This window comes from Ochotona princeps, chromosome 19 (genome assembly GCF_030435755.1).
Source record: "Ochotona princeps isolate mOchPri1 chromosome 19, mOchPri1.hap1, whole genome shotgun sequence".
Classification (NCBI taxonomy): Eukaryota; Metazoa; Chordata; class Mammalia; order Lagomorpha; family Ochotonidae; genus Ochotona; species Ochotona princeps.
In genome coordinates, this window is record NC_080850.1 from 7,612,221 (window position 1) to 7,635,285 (window position 23,065).

The window sequence follows — 23,065 nt, forward strand, 5'->3', positions numbered from 1 at the left end:
TTAATTTCCCAGAAGAAATATTAACGGCTATTTGGATGTCTTTTCAGACAGTTTCTGTTCATAAACAAATATGAGTGTATACATAAAGATCTTTTTAATTTAGTCTGCTGTACTTGGGTTTTTTCCTCTTGCAAATGTTTCCATATTAGCATACACAGTTCTGCTTCACTCCTTTATTGCTAAATGGTACTGTGCTATAAGACTGTACTTTAATTTTAACCAATTCCCTATTTAGAGACATTTAACTTGGCTCCAACTTTTTTTGTCTCTAGCAACAGTGCTGTAATCAACATCCTTGTTCGAACATCCAGAGATGGATGGGAAACTATATTTGTAGTAAGTATTCTGAGAGCTGGAACTGCTACGTCACAGGGTCTATGGCGGTTGTGTTGCTGTTTGTTGTGTTTGCGGTTTGTTTTCACAGGCACTATCCAGTTGCCTGGAAGGCTCCCAATCCAACCACCGGCTCCATTGTCAGGGTCATGTCACTCTGTCTCTCCGAGTCTTACATTTTTCTTCTGGAAAATGAGGAAAGCAGAATCTTCAGGACATAATTACAGGAGCTCAACAAGGCAATTCTGCCCAGGAAACTCTCAAACATCACTTCTTTGGATAAGCCTTCCCTTCTTCAATCAGACTAGAGTAAGTTCACTCTTTATTCATGACACCTGTTCCCTAGATTTATGATGTATTTTAAACAAAGCCAGTTTATTTGCTGTCTCTTCTGTGAGATGCAGGCATCACACAGGCCAGAACCTGACCACTTTATTTACTATTGTATATACAGTGTCTGGCTTCTCATCAGTCCTATTCAGGAAGCATCTGGTAAGTTCACTAGAGACCCAGGATCTGTGTGCATTCTCCTTAGAACCTCTGAAGGAATTACAAAACTTGCAGTATTACTCACTGCCATTTAGAGATTAGGAAACTAAAGTTTTAGAGGTTAAATAATTACTCAAAGTCCCACAGCTGCAACATGGTGCAAATGGCATTTGAATACAACTTTACGCTATCCTAGGACTTGCATTTTTTTTTAAAGATTTATTGTACTTATATTTGAAAGGCAGAGTGACAGAGAGAAACAGCGAGCTTCCTTTCATTGATTCACTTCCCAAATGGTCCAAACGGCCAACCAAAGCTAACCCAATCCAAAGTCAGGAACCAGGAGCTTCCTCTGGTTCTCTCATACGGGTGCAGGTCTTGACTCAATCTCTGAGGCTCTCCTAGGCCATAAGCAGGGAATCGGATGGGAAGTGAGTGAAGAAGCCAGGACAGACCATATGTGATATATGGGGTAACGGCACTGCAGGTACAGGCGCAGCTGACCGTGCCATCACACCAGCTTCAGGGCTTGCATTCTTAACTGCCATGTTCTTCTGTTAAAGCCACTTTCCCCCTTCCTCAGCTTCCTTGAGCCTTTGTGTCCGGTTAAGGTTTCTACTGCTTCAATGAATACTTTGCAATTTTTATAGCAGAGATTAAGGGAAGGATATTGGATCCTGCGGGATTCGTTCTGAATGGCTTTGAATTATTCTTTATCCCAAATTTAAATAAAAATTTAAAAAGAGACCAGCAGGCATTGTTGCTGCAATTGCAGTTGGCTGGCCTTCTCTGAGAAGCGGAGCACCACTGCCATGACCATTCTGGGATTGCTGCTGAATCTGCAGTGGGAGGTTCCAAGTACACCTTCTGGTGGGGGACTACAGACAGGGCTGGGGAAACTGACCCCAGGCACATGCTCATCTGCCTGCCTGGAGTGACCATTCTACCTTGAGACTCCTGGTGATGCACAGGCTTTTCACATGCTTTGATGACTACCCCTCTATGTGCGTTCTGTGTCTCTACCTGGCTTTTTTCTCTTTCTTGCTTGCTTTTTTTGGTCATTAATGGCTGTATTTTTCTTTGTAAACACTAAGCTGGCTTTCAGTGCCATGCTAATGGTTGAGAATATTCTGGATATTTTCCACTTCATAAGACCTAATGTACTGGTTGAAAAATGAGCCCCTGACCAGCTGGACCTCAGAAACTGGTCTAAAAATGCCACGAAGCTAAGGCAGGAATAACACCAAGAGCCAATGAGAGCTTTCCAGATTGACAAAAGCCTCTTAGTGCCAGTCATAGAGCTGCTGACATAGGAATAATTTTCCTGGAGCTGGAAAACATTCCCAGGGCCAATCGCAGTTTCCTACAAGGAGAGCCTAATGCTGTGACCAGTCATCTTTGAGCTCTCTAGCCGCATGTTAGGAAGGCCTAGAAAGGGCAGAGAGTGTTTCTGGAGCCAGATGGAGCTGCCTCGCAGCATCCAAAGGCCCCTGTTTAAGAGGGAGTACAATGTCATGTACAGAAGGAGTTTGCACACAGTCCTGAGGTCAAATCCCAGCAGCGCTGCTTAGCAGCTAGATGGATTTTTAACAAAAAGTCAGCCACTTCTCTTATCTGTTTATTCACTAGTGGGATGGGTGTACCTCAACCTAACAGGATTATGATAAAGATGACAATACCCTAAGTAGAAATCTAAAGAAAGTCACCTTCAAAAACTCAAAGGCTAGAAGATGAGTTTCCTGAGTTTTTCACTAAGACTCCTAAATCCTTTGCTTCTCAGTTCCTCAAAGCACATGGCAATAGTCTGGGTCCGTAAGAATTTCCCTATACTGTGCCAAATCAATCTGTCTTCTTGTTTTCCCCTGCGTGCATACATGGAAATGACCAGGATCCAGCATGATGAATAGGGCCCAGATATGCAAATAATCTTAGTCTCAAGCAAATGTTATCTTTGTAATTCTCAAGGCTTGTCACCCACTGATGACTGGCACCCACTGAGCTTCTTGCTTCTACCCTTTGAATCTCAAAACCACACTTCCGGGAAAGATATTAGGGATAACCTCATTGCATCTGCCCCTCTTCTGGACAGCAGCTGCCAAGGCCAGCAGCGCTTGGTGATGGATGCTGTTCCTGCTGATATTAAATGCATAATTAATGAAACCGTAAGAAGGAGACAAGGCATGTTCCAGGCAGGGGACAGAAAGCAAATCCGTTCTCACATGGGAGGCAGGAGGGAACAAAGATAAGGCTGAAAAATGATCTTGTTTTGTGACAGGTGCTTTTCAATACATATCCATGAAGATGCAAGCCTTGTTACAAAAGGAGATATTTTCTTTTCAAATGTTGGCCACTTACAGACTCTTACAGGTGTGACAATCCCAGACAATGCTGCAGTGGCCAGAAAAATGCCATCCTGCTGTTTTGTTTATCAGTCACTGACACCAGCCTTGGCCAATTAAGGGCCATCAGTATTATCATAATTTTGATTATAAGGAGTTAACTCTTATTAGATAGCCACTTTGCTTCTGGCGCTACTCTAAGTGCTCTAACTCCATTAGATCCCTCAATTGTCATAACAAGCCATTGGATTAATGACCATTAGCATTCGAGTTGGACTCAGATACTAGTATTGAGGAAAATGAATTTTAGTGAGGTAAAGCAATGTCCTTGAAGTCACTCAGCTCAGAAGCTCAAACTTTCCCAGCCTTTGGGCATTTATCCCATTCAGAGTTGCTTCTGGAAACACAGGATACAACTGTAAGAAGGACCGAAGCACTAAGCAGCCCCTGGAGACCACAGAGGCAGAAGGCAAGGTCCCGGGCAAGGTCCTTTCTCTTCTACAGGAGAAGACCAAACCAGCTTACACTTTAATGGTCACAACACAGCCACTGCTGCCCCATCAAGACAAACGATGGCCTTATTACTTTCCACCAGAGGCTGCAGGCATCTGAACTACATTTGGAAGGAAATCAAACAAACGTCATGTTTTGTCCCATATCAAAGATTTATAATGCCAGGAGAAAATCTCACCCAGACCCAGGCAGACAGCCATCAAGTCCTGGTGCTTGACAAAGCTGCACAGCCAGCATGTGGCAGTGGCTGCACAGGTGGGCTCTGTTGTCAGTCACCATGAGTTCCAGGCTGATGCACACCATGACTTTAGGTTCTCAACTCATCGCCCTGCGTCTTGCTTGAAGCAACATAGGTCTAGGGACTGGAATAAGGTGCCCTTGAAAGTGCTACTCATGAAGTTTGGCATGGATAAGCCAGCAGCTGATTCCTACAGTTCAGTTGCCTGATCTGAATTCAAGGAAGTGTGAGAGAATCCTGATTAGAGACAATGTTCAACCTTTCAGCTCAGGAAAAACACTTGTAGGCCACAGCTGACAGCAGGGTGGGTCCTTCAGGCCTCAGACAGACAGACATCACCTCCCCAGGCTGACCTACCTACCAGGTGCCAAGCACGGAGGATACAGCCTCTGTGAGTACAAGGTCTTTGCACTAAGGATGGCCATGTTTTACCAGAGGAAAGAGAGAAAACACAGATGTAGACAAATGAGAACAATGATTGCAAATGGCGGAGTGTCCTGAAGTGACCTCAACAAGTGGTGGTGGGGTGATCCTCAGGGAGATACCAGGCACTGAGGAGGCCTCTCTGAGGAGGCCATGCTGGAAAAGACATTGGCAAGACCAAACAAAGGATATAATAGTGACCAGAGTACCAGGAATCAAAGAAAAGCTACAGAATATACCCCTGCTATACAATAAAAGCAGACTAACCATGAAACTTCTAAATATCTAGGCAACAAAATATTAGACTTTTTATATTGCCTGTACCAATAGTGTCATGACCCACATAAGTAGCTCAAAGTCAGAGTTATTCTTTTTTTATCTCTAATTTTAATTGGCTTTTCCTTCGTGCTTTTCTTTGCTATTATGGCTAAAAGTTTGTTTCACTACTCTTCTTAAAAAATGGCTCTTGTTACAATTTGCAGGTTTTTTTTTTTTTAATTTCAATTCCAATTATTTTTGCTGTGGATTTTATCATTTCTTGCTTCTGTTCATTTTGCTTTTTAAATAAGTCCCTGAGATGCATTATTAATCATTTGAGACATTTTGATTATTTGTAAGCATCTGATGTTACAAATGTCCCTGTTTTTGCTACATGTCATGAGTTTTGATATTTTTGTTTTTGTCATTTCTTCAAAAAAGTTTTCTTTTTTTCTTTTTCTCTTATTAATTTCTTCAGTGACACATAGGTCATTAAGGAGCACCATTTCCTTCAAGCAGTTTTTTTTTTTCTTTTCTTTTTTATTTCTCTAGTGACACATAGGTCATTCTATAGCATGTTATTTTAATTTCCTGTTGCTAGAAATTTTCTAATTTTCTTGCTGTTTTCAATTTTGTTTTATGGCTTTTTATTTAAGGAGACGTATAGTAACTATATAACAGGGACTATCATTTTCAGGTGTGAAGACACAATGCAGTACGCATCTCTGCTTCCAAATCAAAGATCAAATCCCAATGAAACTGCTAAAAAATCTTGACAATAAGATGCTGGATTCTCTGCCATTGTCCACACCTACAATGTCAAGACACACTTAAATAGCAGAATGATAGTCTTATGACTATTCATGAAAGGCTATACAATGTAATAATAAAGAGGAAATCAGAGGGGAGGAGGGAATGTGGGAAGGGGGAAGGGGACCTATGGAACTATATCATAAATAATAATAATAATAGTAACAGCAATAAAAGAAACTGGTGGGATCTCACTGGTGAATTTTCCCAACAAGAACCTTCACACTTCCTAATCTGGAGAAAACCTTATGATGTGCGAAAGGGTGGTGGCTATCACTCAGTGGCTGAATTACCTGAGGCACAGGCATTGTGCAAGCTTTGCTCATCCAAGTACTGACTGCCTGGACTCAGCAACTTCTACTCCCCAAGTTCCCACTGCAAGAGGTCCTGAGATCACAGATTTCCCTGGACAGGCATCATCTTTGGGGTGGGGAAAGGATTCTCCCACATCTCCAGCCTGATCTGGAACTTCCAGGTTGTGGACCTGGAGTAGATGTGTCAACCTGTCTGCCCTATTACATGCATTCAGGTTCTCGAATCTCTCATAGGGCCCAAGTGTTAACAAACATCTAACAGTGACTTTGGGAGTGACCAGAAAACCACAGAGGAGTATTGTTAGCTTCATTACAAATCAGTTTTAGTGTCTATGAATGGCTGTTTCTAGGCTCCAGTAAAAAGAGAAGAAAATGTGCTAATGTTGTTTTACAAGGTGGTATCCACTCTGACAGTGAATGAATATTTTTTCCCCACTAGCACAAGATCTATCATACATCGTATTTGCATAGGGTGCCAAGTTAATGGCCACTCATCAGACTGTGCTCATAAAGCCGAAGAAGTTCCCACACCATCCACAACTCCCCGTGAAGTCCCCAGACACACACCTGCACATCTTCCATGTGCTTTGGGGGCAGGGATCTGATGGAGCCATTACTCTGAGATGCCAGAGCACCCCAAAGCAGCTCCAAGGGTGGCACTCACCTGGAACTCAAAGTTTGTGTGTTCCAGAAACTTCTGGTTCATTGTTTCTGCAAACTTGTTGATAGCTCTCAGGAAGACCCTGGAAGAGGAGAGAAGGTTACGTGGCTATCTGAACATGCTCCCTCACGCCAGCTCTAAATCTCCTTCTCTCTCCCCTTGGAAGATGACAGGTGATGCAGGTTGACACTGCTCACTCAAGATCTGGGGCCACGCCTGTCCTGGAAAAGCTCAGGAACTCTCTGACCTCCTTTCGAACACCCACACAGTCTTGTTATTTAAGAAATTATCAGTTTATGGCAGAATATTTATGCCATCCCCCCCCAAAAAAAAACTTTAAAGGAAAAGCTATTCTTCCCCAAACCAACAAAAAGTAACACATCCCAAATCCTATCATTTGGAGAAGTCTGTCAGGGAAACTTTGATATAAGCATAATTTCAAAGGTCTCCCTAAACACATATACAAGACAGATACTTTAAGACTATCACTTTGATAAATGGGGTTACAGGATAAATGCTGTTTTGCAGCCTTTTTACTAAACACTGAATCATGTGTTTCTTTTATGTCTATAGATGCAAATATACATCATTCTTCTTGATCACTAAAAACCCTACATGGCGTGAAAGCATGACAGCTTATTTGGTTTCTTACTGATAGGCCTTTGTGTTGTCCCTCATATTTTTATGTTATACGCAGTTTTCCAATTGAGTACAATCTGTAACTTCTACGTACATTCACACACTGCATAGCCAGTGACCGATGGCATATGCGAGCGGTTTCATAATAATGGACTTGAGATACTCACATCACTTAGTGACATTGTCACTATTGTAAGGTCACCACATAGGACTTTTCTGTGTGTAGCGATACTGGTATAAATCAGCATGCTGCATTGCCACTTGTCTAACATGTGCAACATGTCAGTACATATTTGATAATAAACAAGTATGTTAATAGCTTTTGTACTTACCAAACAATACTTTCAACATAATTTTATTTTATTTTAAATGTGACCTTTCAAAAATTTTGTTGGAGACAGAGAGCGCTTCCATCTGCTATTCCACTGGATCAGGTAGAAGCCAGGGGCCAGGAACTCAATCCAAGTTACTCATGTGGGTGACAAAAATCCATCCTCTTGAGACATCACCTGCTGCCACCCAGGGTCTACTGGATAGTGAGCAGGAAGCTGAAATCTGGGTCAGAACTAGGACTGAAACTCAAACACTATGGTATGGGAAGTGGGCATCCCAACTGGGAGCTTATCCATTAAACCCAATGTCTGCCCCTATTGTATTCCTTCCTTATAAGAAACAAAGTTTGGGGACAACGCTCTGCTTCTGACACAGCACCCTGACAAAGTGTTGGGAAAGCAGCAGATAATGGCCCGAGGGTTTAGGCCCCTGCCACCTGTATGAAAGACCAGGATGGAGCTTCTGCCTTTCAATTAGCCCAGATCTGGTTGTTACAGCCATTTGGGAAATGAAACAATGGAAAACTCTCTTTTCTCTCTCTCTCTCTCTCTCTCTCTCTCTCTCTCTCTCTCTCTCTCTCTTTCTCTCCCCCTGTAACTCTGCCATTCAAATGAAGAAATATTACTGTAAAACTGTAGGTTACACCTGCTGCTTTGTCACTGGCTCTCTTGACTGCACCAGGAGGCCACACTGACTGACTGAACTATACCATCTGGGTTCATGTGAATATACTCAATACACAATAATGAAATTGCCTGAGGACACATTTCCCAGAACAAATCCCAGCACTAAGCCAGGAATGACTGTACACTTCTCCAGTCTTCTCCTTTAAGCAATAATATCAGCCAAATGCTACACATATTTTACATTTCGGGACCTGTTGTCAGCTTGTATTTCTTCTTCTTTTTTTTTTTAAAGATTTATTCATTTTATTACAGCCAGATATACACAGAGGAGGAGAGACAGAGAGGAAGATCTTCCGTCCGATGATTCACTCCCCAAGTGAGCCGCAACAGGCTGGTGCACGCCAATCCGAAGCCGGGAACCTGGAACCTCTTCCGGGTTTCCCACGTGGGTGCAGTGTCCCAATGCATTGGGCCATCCTCGACTGCTTTCCCAGGCCGCAAGCAGGGAGCTGGATGGGAAGTGGAGCTGCCGGGATTAGAACCGGCGCCCATATGGGATCCCGGGGCATTCAAGGCGAGGACTTTAGCCGCTAGGCCATGCCGCCGGGCCCATTGTATTTCTTCTTAAATGTCTTCCTGGCTGCGAACGGCACTGTGATACAGTCAGTAAAGCTACCACCTGCCATGCCAGCATCCTTTATGGGTGCAGGCTCGCGTCCCAGCCCTTCCACTACTGATACACTCCCCACAAGTGGCCATGGAAAAAGCAACATAAAATGGCCCAAGTGCATGGCCCCTGCCAACCAGGTAAAGGCCTGGTTCTCTCTTTGTAACTGTGACTTTCAAATTAATAAATAAATCTTTAAAACGAAATGTCTTCCTGGACACTTGTTCCTTTCTTTCCTCCATGCCAAATTCTATTAACTGGCCTTTTAGCCTCCTATTTATTGACCCTTTAAGGTCAGGAGTAACCTGTCAATCATGGACTTTTATGGCTCTCGTTACCCTTGGGCTAACCCTGAACTCCTCTGAAAGTCATAACCCTTCTAAACAGGACCTCAATTTTCATTCCTAAGCTTCTTTTTCACTAAGATCCCGTGCTACTTGGGTGTTTCCTGGGTACTTGACCTTGTGCTTTATTTGCCTCCAATACTCCTCTTCTAAGCACTGAAAGTCAAAATCCTATTGAAGATTCATGGTCAAGATCGCGTTATCCACTGGCAAGTCTGTGCACTGGAGCTGTGCGGGGGTCTGGCCAGGTTCGATTGTGATAATAATAAAAAAAAAAGTATACAATACATAATGCCAAGGCAAGGCTGCCTGTGCCGCTTAGGAATGCAGCACCCAACCAGCACACCTCCCACTGGTTTAAGTGAAGGATGAGTGTGTGATGGCCAGAACCAGGATGGGCTGCAGTACTCATTGGTTCCAGTGGAGGTCGGGGCTGAGAATAGAACCAACCCAGCAGTTGCAACCACCAGCAGATCGGGGTGATGGATTGTGGCGGGCACTGTGCTTACTAGTACATGTAGGAACCTGGCCTCAACATTTCTTTGGGAACTCCCTTAATCATAATGGAGGAATCAGAACATTAACCAAGAAAAGACGGAAAATGGAATAGATCAATCAACCACCTCAGTTATATGATGGCAGTGAAATACTGGACAAGGGGAGACGCTATGATGGTCTATATCAGTCAGTGGACTCTGCACCAGCCTCATCATACCTGGATTGTTGCTGATGAAATGTTGGAGCTTCTAGTTGATTGGGATGACACTCTGCTGGCTCTGCCTTCAGACCTGAGAGGGCCTCCCTAAGAGGTTGTTGAATTTGGACAATGGGATGCTGGACTCTATGTATGGTATATGCTTGCAATGAGGGAATCCCAGTGGAACTTGAGCTGTGGCTATATATCAGGATGGAGGAATCCACCGGGGGGGGGAGGTTGGGGTGAGGTGGGGAGAATCCCAGTACCTATGAAGTTGTGTCGCGTAATACTTTGTAATTAATGGGAAAAAATAACAAAATTAAAAAAAAAAAGATCAAAAGCCTCCTCTTTCAGGAAGTCTTCCATTATTCTCACAGTCCCATGGACCTGCCGCCTCCTTTCAGTCTGCACCTCTCTGGTTCCCACGCTGACTATTCCATCTGTCTCTATACAGCATCTCCTTGTGCAAACTCAGTTTCTTCAGGACAAACTCACTAGCACATTTGTGTCCTCCATGGGGTACTCACTGCAGTTTTCTTTACAGCATTCACCATGAGCTGTGATGATTTTCTGTGTGTGATGCAAGAATCTCTATCTTCTCTGCTAGGTCACACTTTCCTGGGAAGGAGGGCCTTTCTCCATGCTCATGTGTTGTCTCACATGCCTATGACTCCCAACTTTCATCTACATCCTTGGATTTCCCCTGAACACAGGCTTACTCTGAGGAGTTTCTTCTGGACCCCAACTTGGGTGACCTATCAGCATCTCAGATTTATACCCCTAACATCTGTCCCGCTGCCCTCCTCCCATCAAAGGTAAGAGTTTTTCCATTCTTCTATGCTCTCAGAGAGGGAAAGACCACTTTGGTAATGTCCTTGACCTTGCCATTTCTCTCATACTCTTCCCATGAACAGTCAACATATTCTACAGTACTTTTTTAAACTACTTCACATCCACCTTCTGACATCAACCTGAGCCAACTCACCATCAATTTCTGCCTGAAATTTTGCAGTGGTCTCACAACTCCTTTATGTTCTCCCTGCAGCCAAGTTTTCTTTGCATATATGTTCTTGTAAAATCTTAGTGAGCAGGGACCAGATCCTGGACAGTTGGTTCCCTTTTCTTCCAGAAGAACAGCAGCCAATCAATATCTATTTGTCTATTGAATGGCTGGCCCGGTGAAAATACTCATCTGGGCACCTGAGGCTCCACGGGAAGCCAACGAAGGAAGGGCTGATGAGAAGACGTATTGCTGTGAGTAGTAATTGTGGCTCACTTCTGCTTGAGAACCTCTTAGTGATTTTAAACAAAACAACTGCCCATCAGAAGTGTCCCATTCTAAGAGATGTAGAAGAAGAGCTATTTATACCACTAATCCTTGTCCCTGCCTGGTTGGAAGTCGCTCCTGTGGGCATGAAGTACATGGTTCTTCTAGCATGCCCCACAGGTGAGCTTAGTACTCTGCAGCCACAGAAAGACCAGAGGAAAAAGAATTAGAACACTCTCACGATGTGTGAGCAATGTCCACTGAAGCTCGAGGTGTATTTTGGTGGGCCAAGAGTGTAGGAGGTACTCACAACACTGGCGACATTAGTGTCTGCTTGTCAGAGACACTGGGCAGGGTGTGCATTACACACGGTAAAGTTTGGTGAGCAAAAAGTTGGTTTATCCTGGTATTGGGATCACAGGATTGGTGCACACACACATACACACACACTCGGTATGATTTCTAGTTTTGCTATTTGTTATCTGTGAGTATTTTGGACTAGTTAATATCACCTCCGAGCAATCATGCAATCTTCATGCATTGGCCACAGGGTTTAATGGGCATGTGTGTTACCAGGGTTATACACAGTGCCTGGCACACAGCAGCCATTGTTATGCCAGACACGGATACTTGGATGACATCATTCTTCTTCCAAAGGTAGCGGCCAACAGCAAATTGGACAGACAGTAAGGAGCACCTCACCTCATGGCTCTAGGATAGAAGGGGGGCTCTGGATTGTGGTATAGTGGATAAAGCTGCTGCCTATAAAGATAGCATTTCATATCAGTGCTAGTTTGTAGCCTGTTTGCTCCACTTCTGATCCAGCTTTCACTGATGACCTGGGAAAAGCAGCAGAGGGATGGTCCAAGTGTTAGGGACTATGCCACCCATGTGGGATGCCTGGATGAAGCCCTTGGCTTTGGCCTGCTTCAAGCCCTGGCCATTGCAACCACTTGGGGAGTGAATCAGCAAATGGAAGACCTCTTCCTCTCTTTTTCCATAACTCTGACTTTCAAATAAATGATTAACAGAAAATAGTACAAAGGGGCTCAGGCCTGACTGTGTTCTTCTAAGACCACACATACATAGGTCCACATAAGGCCTATGGGATGTGGGATGTAAGTGAAAAGGTTGGCATGTCCTTTCTGATGAGGATCACCAAGGGATGTGGAGGGCCTCTTTGAGTCCTAGTCCCCTTCCTGTGTGACTCACATATCTAGCTAATGCTACTGGCCAAAACGTGAAGTTGGAGGATAAAAGAGTTAACCAGGGGAACAGGAGTTCGTACTCTTCAGCCTGAGACACTGAGATATCCATTCAGCTTTTAAGCTGCTCTACTCACAACACACAAAGAAGGTATGATGAATCAGCATATGCCAACTTAGTGTCTGTCAGGGCTAGGCTCACCCCAAGTGGTCCCCCAACACTTGCTGCATAATTTGGGATTCCAGCTAGACATGCAGCAGGACCACAAAAATTGGAGTCCTGCAGGCAGCTGGATGTTAGCATTATGTATGCTGTGTTTGCTGAAGAAATTAGAATAAGGTCTCTCTCTCTCTCTCTCTCTCTCTCACACACACACACACTTGCTCTCCCTTGATTGGAAGAGGTAGGAACTCCAAGAAGGAATCATCACTACAAATTGAAAATCTAAGAGGAAGGAGAAGTGGGTGGCAGTGATTTATCAGGATTTGGATACAGTCCTTATACAAATGCTGAGAACTGCCCTACTCAACTACCAGGGCTTAATTATCATGACCCTATTATGTGCTTACACAATATCAAACTTTAAAATAATATTAGGGGCCCGGCACAATAGCATAGTGGTTAAAGTCCTCACCTTGCATGTGTCGGGATCCCATATGGTCGAGGGTTCTAATCCTGGCGACCCTGCTTCCCATCCAGCTCCCTACTTGTGGCCTGGGAAAGCAGTCGAGGACAACCCAAAGCCTTGGGACCCTGCACCCACGTGGGAGACCCAGAAGAGCTCCTGGCTCCTGGCTTTGGATTGGCTCAGATACAGCCATTGCACTCACTTGGGGAGTGAACCATCAGACGAAAGATCTTCCTCTGTCTCTCCTCCCCTCTGTATATCCACCTTTCCAATAAAAATAAATAAATCTCAAAAAATATTAGAAATGTGCTCCTGATGAAGACAGATAAGACACAGTCCAGATTTAACTCTTCCGTGAATTATTCTGGCTGTATCAAAAACACAGGAGTATAAAACTAAAAAAAAATAGCTCACCTTTCTGAAGTTCTTGCTACGTGGTAAACCCTGTTATAAGTATGTCACGTATATTATTTCATTTTAGTCCCCACAAAATATCCTTTGTGATACAAATATTGTCAGTATCCCCATTGTGAAGTGAGTAAAGTTGAGTCCAAAGTGGTTGAGGTACTAGCCTGAGGTCATAAAACTGCAATGATAAAGACAGGATTTGACCTCAGGCAGTCATAAGTCAATTTTTCTATGCTGCCTCTGGATTCTTTCTGGGTTCTGAACTCAGGACAGAGACTGAGCACTTGGTCAGATCTCCAAAGACGTATTTACTGTCGCCTCAGACGGCATGATTCAAGTTTTGGGTCTCTCTCGAGAGCCCTGCCAGCCCAGGACATTCAACAAACACTGTTGATTGTTTGCATTTGGAGAATCTGTGCATATCCTACTCCCACTCAATATCCTGGATTTGCAGTTGGAAATGGGATAAAAGGGACTCCTACACATGAATTTGCTTGATCATTGAAATACCTTGATCATTAAAAATCTAACATATCATGTAAATCAGATCTTACTGAATACTGCATCTCACTGAAAAAAAAAATGCTCCTAATGGGATTTACTTCTTGAAGCAGACACATGATCATGTCTGCATGCACCAAACAGCACACAGTTGGAGAGACAGACAAACCTGGAAAATTCTACTGCCTTCTTCCAATAAGCAGATGAATCAATTACTAAGACATAGATACATAACATACATAAGTTACGTGTGATAATAGAAAACCTACAACAACATAGAGATCACAGGATGGAAAGGAAAGAGGAATAGGAAGGATGGAAGAGTAAACGCAAACTGTGTGATCAATGACGTTTGCCTGGCCAGATGAACAAGTGGAGAATGTTTGGAAGTGGTGTATTGGAGAATTCTCTAGGCTAAGTCATGGTATGTATTGCTTATCCAAATTATCCCAGAAATCTCCCACTAATGAGCTCACTGACTTTGGGAGGTTGTCCCACCTCTCTGGGCTTCAGCTTGCATATCTGTAATTCTGCAAAACACAGCAGTGGCGGTTAAGAACTTGGGCTCTGGTCAAATGGCTTCTCTGTTTTTCTTTAATTAAAAATTCAATACCGAGTGAGACATTTATCTAATCTGGGCCTCAGCTTTTTCATACGCACACATAAAGTGCAGACTATACTAGTTCTATATCATAAAGTTGTTGGGAGGATTAAATGAGCTGAGGTAGGTAAAGCATTTGTAACAGGGATGCATCTAGGTGGTTAATAAACGTTACCTAAGATAACAGCACACAAGAAATGATAAAACAATGAGAAAAGTTCAAGAGCTCCATAAATACAAGGGATTATTGTGGTCAGAGCATAAAGGAAAGCTGTAAACAAAGCTATGGGGCTTCAAGGAGAAAAAACAGTCATCTTCTTGGGTGATTACTCATGCTTCTCTAGTCCCAAGATTCTTAACGCACCTGCCTCTCTACTCTTGGACTTGGCTCACTGTTCTCAGTGATTTGAGATTACTGACGGTTATTGCCCATTGAGTTCTTCCCAGATACCAGACACAGTGATAAGGAGAAACTTATTACAGACACACACACACACACACACACACACACACACACACACTCCTTTGGAGTGCAGGCAATCATTTTCCTGTATTAAAGGTTGGCAGACATGAGGAGCATGATGCTTTGGCTATTTATAGCTTAGAAAACTTTTGATGCAAAACTTTAAGAATTCAGTTGATTGCTAAGAGATTCAAATATTTCTGTTGGAGACGATTATACACTGTCAAGACTGTTAGAGATGTATACTATTCTAATATTCTAGGGGGAAAGAGATGAGAACCATTGTATCATCTCTGGGAGTCTGTCCTGAAAAAGTGAAGTCTAGCAAGCTGGGCAATCTAAAGAGGTTGAGATTCCAAGGCTTCCCCTTGAGGACCAGCCAGGTTCTTCCACAGATGCCAGGCAGCGCATAAGGGAGAGCTTGCTGAGTGGGGCATTGGGCTGTCTGAGGCAGTGGTCATGATGGGCATCAGGGAATTTGCCTGCTCCTAAGCTATCCCTCTTTTTGGTAATAAATCCAGGATTTGCCTTTGGAGCATCACTCCTTCTGCCTGCTCCCTTCTTAATTTAGATACCAGTGACAGCAACATTCCCAGCCTCAAAGGCAGTGTGAACTAAATCCAAGCCTGACTGAATTCAGAGCACTCTTCGTTCTGCTGGCCACAGGGGTTTATGAATGGGCCACAGAACCCAAGCCAGGTCTTTGAAGAGGAGCCAGGGACGTTTGATGTACCCACTTTCTACTATTTGAGTTTAAAATCAAGCAAGACATTTATCCGCCATGCCTAGTGCCAAGATCCATCAAAATAAAAATGTATATGCTGAGAATGAAGCCAACAGACCTGTGTCAGCATTTGAGCACCTAGATACATCCATTCCTGAAGGCATACTTTAGGCTTCTGTCAGTTATATGAACTCCTTTTCCTTAGGCAGAGTTGAATTGGATTTTCTTATAAAATGTCAAATAGCAAGTGCCCTCTGGATACATTACAGTTCCATCAGCATATTTAAGAATGTCAAGTTCCATACATACAGCTCATGAGCTGTAAGAACAGAAATGAGTTGGCCTCCTGTAAGCCTAGCTACATGAAAGAATCATAGAGGAGTTACTTCTAGGCAGAGTTATGCAAGCAAACAACGAGGAGGGACAAGTTCTCCTGTCCAGCAAGGGTGGCTGGATCCACAAGGTGGGGATGCTATGGTCAAGAAACTGAAGGATGCTTTAGTGTGGTATCCAGGAAAGGCTGTGACTTATGTAAAGTCATGGAAATAAGCTTAAACAGTTAATAATGAGAGGCTGAGTGAATCTAAAAGGCAAGATGAGAGGCAAATGTTCATACTACACCTCCGGGGTGGTATGAGCAACCTGGGAAAGCTTTAAGACGTTATCAATAACCCGGCAGATAGACCGGGAAACCTCATGCAGTTTAGAAGGTGGCTACTACCCCCATTCAATGCGACCAAATATCACTGATACCCATAGTACAGTCAATTACACAATTGGTGGGGATTTGGTGAAGATAAAAATGTGGGTCCACTCATTCAAAATTCATTAAGAGCTACAAGATGAATACACCAGAATATTAGATTTCAGAGCATGAAATCTTAGCAACTGCTCTGGTCTCTGGTCTAGGAAGTTGGTCCAGATTAGGTCCAGGGTGAGACAAGCCTCTGATTTCCTCCCTTGTTTGATGGGAACAGGAAAGTCAGGGTTCGCACAGAACAGGCTGAAGATTCTCTCTGACACTGTTGTCACTGGGCTGATTTTTCTCTTCCTGCTACAATCAGATGCACAGACAGGCAGTTCTTTCTGCTCCAGCAAGCCTCCCTTCCCTCCACTGGCTCCCAAAGCTGGTCCAGGAGCACTGTGAGCAGGTGAATCTATAAAGTCGTGTGACTGGGCACTTGGGCATCCAGACAGTGGAAAAACAGCTTTTCAGAGAACTGAAAAGGCCACATGGGACTAGAGGCAGCACTCGGCAAAAATGAGACAGAAATTCCCAGTGTCTCCAATGACAAAATCATTAGTATATAAACATTCATAATCTTTCCCTTATAGTAAAGAGAATTATTTTTTTCCCTGTTCAGTTTCTCTCCTCTGGGTATTGTCCAGTCAATGCTTGCCTTTTATGATTCAGGACAAAAGCAACAGGTAGAATGAGATAAAGCTAGGTACTGATAGGGGATGAAGGGCTTCACACAGAAAGGGTCTAAAACAAATGTAAGAAACAATAGGAAAGAGAGAGAGAGAGAGAGAGAGAGAGAGAGAGAGAGAGAGAGAGAACGAAGGCCCTGTGGAAAAGAAAGTCATGGGGTTGGGTTTGAAAATAAGGGTCTGAGAGAGGGGAACCTGTGGCATGTGAGAGATACTGAGAGAAAGGGGAATGGTAAGGCAATTATAAAATATCATTGTATCTGCTAACTTGAATCTCACTTTGGCAAAACAATATTACACACAAAGTGTAAAAACCTGAAATTGCTTATAATTACTTTTATTTCGTGATATGTTGGGCCATGTAGGATCTGACTGCAGCATATGCGCATGTTGTATAAGTAGGCTGCATGAATCACAATGATATTCTGTGAGATGTTTATGGGCACTATGTATACACAGAGTGCACATCAAGTAGTTCCATGTGCAAATAAATTTTTGACCTGCTGCCTGATAAATTTTCCTATAGTGAGTATCACCAGATCATGCCCAAGGTCTCCTAAAACATCACAATAGCATACTGAAAGCTCTGAGCAGTACCGAAGCCCACTTAATGAGTTCATTCAATGCTTCCTAAACTTACTTTCATCATATGTTACAGATATTTCTTAACAAAATCAAAACTAACAGTATTTTAAAGATCCTTTCCCAAGCTCTCTGGGCTCCAGAACACAGGCAAGATATGATGCTTCAACTGTTATTTAAGAAGTAGGGGTGGGGTGCTTTTTGAACAGCTTTAACACTGATGAAGCGCTCTTCCTTGTGTTTAAATGTAGAAAGAGAGGATCTGTCAGCAGTTATAATTTCTTTTCACTGGGAGAAGATGCCTTCACCTTATCCTTACCATTGATCTCCAAAGTGAGTGGTGTGTGAGGTGGTTTGTTGGAAATGGGGGAGCTCACCTGTTCTGGACCATGCTCATGGCCATCCAGTCTACTGGGTACACATTCTTCCCAATGAGGTCCTTGAACATAATGAAGGTCTCCATCAAGAAGTCCTAAAACAGTAAAGCAAAACACACCTGTCAGCTTACGTTACAGGTACTTACAGAAAGTCTCTAAACCTTCCTGGATCTTTATTATTATATATTTTTGTTTGGTCGGACAAAATGGAAAGGATATAGCCTTTCATTCAGCTGAGTCAATGAAATCCCTAGCAATGGATTTCTAATGGAAGCTTAAAAATTGGCTACTGGGAGCTTGTTTCACAAATACCAGTGGAATATAAATATGGAATGATTTAAAAAAGCTCTCAGAATAATGCACTATTAATTTTCTGAGAATAAAGAAGTAGAGGCAGTCAATGATGTGGCACTTTATAATCATCTTCCCAAATATGTACTTGAGTAAGAAATAATCCATATTATTTGAAAGTATCTCAGGTCACTGAGCAAACAAAATATTATTAAAATAACTTTTAATTAACAAGGTTGCAACCACAGATAATTCATACATCACACAACAAACATGAGCAGATTAAAGAAACGCAATGAAAAGGATGACTGTCCTGGTCCTGCTCATCTTTTTTTTCTTCTCATCTTTAGAGAACACAGAGATCAGAATCACTGGCATTGGACCTTTAAGCTTGGTGCCACGAAGCCATACCACCTGTCTGCTTGAAAAAAAAAAAACCAGCAAACCCATTCAAGGAGGTTTTTCCATAAACCTATGGATATCAAACTTTTTAAATAAAATTATCTGCTCAAAGAAAATTTTACTAACTTTGCAATCCAAAGTATAAAAAGGATAAAAGTAGAAGAGTTTTGGTTGAAGTGTGTGTGTGTGTGTGTGTGTGTGTGTGTGCACGCACGCACACGCGCACTGAAATGAGCAGTGAGGCTAAGGGGCACATAATTTGAAAAGTGCTGCTTTAAGCCAACTGAAAACTTCTGGAAATAGCATGGTTCCTTTCCAGCAATCTTTGCTTCTAGGGAAAATTATGTCAATGCTCTGTCTCAGCAGAGTGAGGCTAACTCTGCCTCTAAGGGTTACTGTGAAGTTTAAGTGCATACTGTCTAAGACATACTTAACATTGAATCCAGTCCCTTGTAAATGCTTACAATACACATGATGATGGCTGTGACTATTTTCATTTGTTCTTGAAGTTACCTGGGGAAGTGTGGCTATCATCACAGGCACATTCCCCTCTATGGGAAAGGAGAAGGATTTTGGTCACGGATGTACCATGTGTCTTCTGAATCAGATAACATAGCAGAGCATAAAAGCTAGAACTGAAGTTCAAATTCAATCTCATCCACATGCTAGGTCTGGTGTATTGAGCAAGCACATTGTAGACTCACAAAATGTGACTTCTAACACTGATGTCATACTATTGTGAGGGTGATGTTTAAGCATGTACCTGTTGTGTAAACAAGAATACCCTCACCTGCTTTTCACTCCTCAACATCTTTCCTCCAATAGAGTTTCAAAACTAAGAATCTGGATTTTTATTTCTATGTCCTGACACACAGAAACTTTGCTGAAAGAGAGAAAGCTGGGATTGTTGGCTTTGCATATCCAGAAAAAATTATCTTTTTGAATATGCAGAAAAAGGGTATATATAAAAAATCCATATTATCTTTGTGCATATCCAGAAAAAGGTTCTATTTCTTGCCAATTTTACTCATTGGGCAGATGCTAAATGAATAAAAGGATAGACCACCATCTTTCTCATGATGCCCTTATTATGGGCTATACTCTGAGTTTGGTCCAGCTCAGGTGCCACTGATCACTCCAATGAGAGATGAGAGGATGCCTAAATCTGACAGAAGCCAACAATGACAAAATAGACCCTGCTGAGGCCAGCGGACCCTTTTCTACATTCTTTGGCTCATACTGCATCCATTATTGATAAAATCATCTGCTGCACAGCTCTGACTCACAACCCACAGGCAGAGAGCCTGGCAGTAAGTGAAGGGGGCTCTGGAAGTAACTTCCTCTGTGCATTGGGTATTGTATTATAACAGCAGTTTGAGCTACTATGATCTCATGTAACTTCAGCATAACTCCATGACATAGATTATATCCCACTTGATACATGGGGAAACTGAGACTTAATAGCAGTTACCTTGTCTGTGGTCACACAACTAATCAATGCCAAATTCAAATCTAAGACTGTGTGACTGCATAGTTCATGCTCTTAAGCCTAAAAGTGTGTATGATTCATGTTTAGGTATTCTAGATGATATAGCATTCAGTCTCTCACAGAGACTAAAGACATGTTCCAGGGATAAAATGTAGAAAAAATAGGGAATTAGACAAATACGTTTGGAAACTGAAACCCAGGCATATATTCAAGATCTATGGGGAGACTTTCTTGTCCTGAATTCTCAAGAACAAGAGGATAATATTTCTACTTCCACAGTCCCCCATTTACCCTGCAGACTCACCACAAGTTCTGAGCTGGTCTGGAAGGTCTCAATGTAGAAGGAATAGTGTTGGTCACCCATCTGATTCAAGATGGCTGTCATGCATGCCACAAAATGACTCTGTAAGAAACGAAGAACGGTGCCATGAATGGATGGAAAAAAGACCACAAGATTCATCTTCTCCATGCCCTTAATTTCAAATTGGAAAATGTTCAACCAACCTAGGTAAGTATACTCCCCTCACTGGATCAATATGTGAAATTTCCCTATGAGAAAATGTCTCTTTAAAGCTCATCCATGGACAGAGCACTAATTCAACATTTACTGTGTGCCTAGGACAGAACCAGGAGCTCCAAATATAAAAATAAGACATGACTTGCTGCTTGCACCTTGGGGCAGAAGGGAGCTATATGGAATTAGAAGATTTAGCCTGTCAATGTCTTGCAGACCATACAGTTTTCTGACAAGTAACTCTTCAGGTGCAAGTTCATCTGTTTCATCCATAAAGTGGGGGCAATTATCCATTTGTCTGGATCCAGGGTATCAAAGGGATACCATTGAAAGCTCCTTGAAAGGCATGAAAGTCCTCTGCTGTGAGATTAGTTATCGGATCATCCAGAAACAGGCTGTGAGTGACACCCACCAGGGATAGCATTTGTGAAAGGCTGTGCAGGATCAAAGAGATGGGAAGAGGTGGTCCTTACTCTTTGTAAGTTTATGGTCTAGTTGGGAAAGCACAATTTATATCCATGGGATAAAAAGCACAAGTCTCATCATGAGTGTGGCTGACCAAAGGCCAGATGGTTTCAGGCAAGCGAGAAATCAAGGCAGTGGCTTAAGAGAGGAAGGACAAAAAGGGTCCTTGGGAACATAAGCTACACCCTCCCATGCACTAGAAGACATCAGCACAACCTCTTATGAGTCAGAAACAGAGCCTATTTTCTACTGGTGCCAGCAATGTTCAGGCAGATCTACCCTGGAACCTGGTAAAGGAAGCACTGGCCACAGACCAACGGGTATGAGAAGCTGCTCTTGATTGCATCCTGCAAAAACCAATGTGGCTGCCATCTTGCTTAGACAGAGTCCTGCAATAGCTCAGCCCAGGGCAAGCTTGTAAGGAATGGCCTGCCTGGTGTCTCCAGGATCACCAGGGAGATAAGCTGGAAAATATCGTGCTTGGTTCAAAAAATTTGATTTGGCATTACACATGATTGCCTTTGTTAAAACATTTTTTTACCAAAATCTTCATAACAAAAAAAGCTTTCATTAAAAACTCTGAAAACATTTGTATTTGTTACATTTTCCCTATTTGTTATATTTATATTTAGAGTTGTGTGTCTATAACAGATTTACAGTTTGGTTTCAGTGATGGAGGAAATGCCTTAATGGCCTCTACAAATCTGCCACATAAAGTTTTTTGGGTAACTGAATGTTTCTCAAGTTTTCATTCGCCAAATTAGCTCCCCCCAAAAAAGTGAGCTCTCCTTTGCATCTATGTTCTTTTGAATTACAAAGTTAGGGATGGTGTTGTTTCCCTGTCAGCAGGGCCAGCTACTCAACTGGTAAAGCTGAGAACAAAATGAAAATGCAGGGCCCTTAGGAAAATAAGAATTTCAGACCATCTCCATGGTCCTCCTAAGCTAGGGGTCTGATCTAACTATGCAGGCCAGTGACCCAAAGGGCCTATCCATTCGTGATCACAGCACTCTCACACCAAAAACATTTAGACAGCATCCAGTGGGCACACAGTACAGGGTGGGGACTCTCGGGACAATGACTGTGACACTTTGTTGTCAGGAACCTGCAGCTTCCACACTGGACTGATTTTCCTGATGATCTAGCCAGTGAAACTGTGCTGCTGGGGCTCCTAGAGGTTGCAGGTGAGTTTGTGAAATTATCCAGCCCCTTTTCACCAGAGCGAACACCTCTATCAGGGTTAACCAGGTGCCACTTAGACCGGGGAGTGAGGTTGACTATTGTTTATACTTTCAGACAGGCTGAAGGCAAGAATGGGGAAATCTTAGCAATTGAGGAACCTCAGCACGCGCGTGCGCGCATGTGTGTGTGTGTGTGTGTGTGTGTGTGTGTGTGTGTAACACCAGCGTGTTTCCTCTACTCCCTCAATCTCTCCTAGCGCTTCCTTAAAGAATTCAGCCTGTGGCCACTAGAGGTCTTTTCTTTTCACATGGTGCTGCCGTGCAGTTTGTTCGGCTTTTTATTTATTCCTACGTGAGCAGACCCACTACACTTCTTGCATATAAACAGTGAAAATTACAATAGAGAGGACTAATTCTTCCTTCTTTTGGAGTAATTCTGCTGCTGGTCAAAGCCTGGCTCCCTGGGCAAGGCAAGGGGGGGGCACCATCGGCAGGTATTCCACTGCTTCAAGGTAAGAAATGTGTATAGATCTAATGTTTCTTTTTTGTGTGTGATAAGTGAGCCTCCGTGAGAAAATGCTAGCGGCTCTTAGATGACAGTTTACTTTTAAAGCTTTGGCTTAAATTCCTGGGATTGTGTGTGTGTGTGTGTGTGTGTGTGTTGGACAATCCACCATTGTCAGAAATGCAGGCTGCCCCAAATGCATAGATATGCAATGCTTGTTATTTCCAATGGCTTGGTTTGAATTTTAAAGTAGAAAAATAGCAAAAAGCAAAGTGTGGAAGCTCGTATTGCCTGGAATTACCTTGAGAAGGGTGCATTGTCTTAAACTGTGCTTAGAGAAACTTCC

At 42.8% G+C, this 23,065-nt stretch overlaps 1 protein-coding gene across 2 annotated transcripts in view; it reads right to left on the bottom strand.

Annotated features, from left to right (window-relative positions):
- Positions 1 to 23,065, bottom strand: part of DOCK2 (dedicator of cytokinesis 2) — a 526,535-nt gene that overhangs the window by 190,296 nt on the left and 313,174 nt on the right. For both annotated transcript variants that reach the window (XR_009247240.1, XM_058677931.1), the window contains exons 28-30: positions 20,359 to 20,457; positions 17,873 to 17,967; positions 6,382 to 6,460 (exon numbers count right to left, since the gene is read on the bottom strand). Coding sequence is in view for 1 of the 2 variants with exons in the window: in XM_058677931.1 (XP_058533914.1) it covers positions 6,382 to 6,460; positions 17,873 to 17,967; positions 20,359 to 20,457 (273 nt within the window). In the remaining variant the exon portion in view is untranslated. The remainder of the gene's footprint in view (positions 1 to 6,381; positions 6,461 to 17,872; positions 17,968 to 20,358; positions 20,458 to 23,065) is intronic.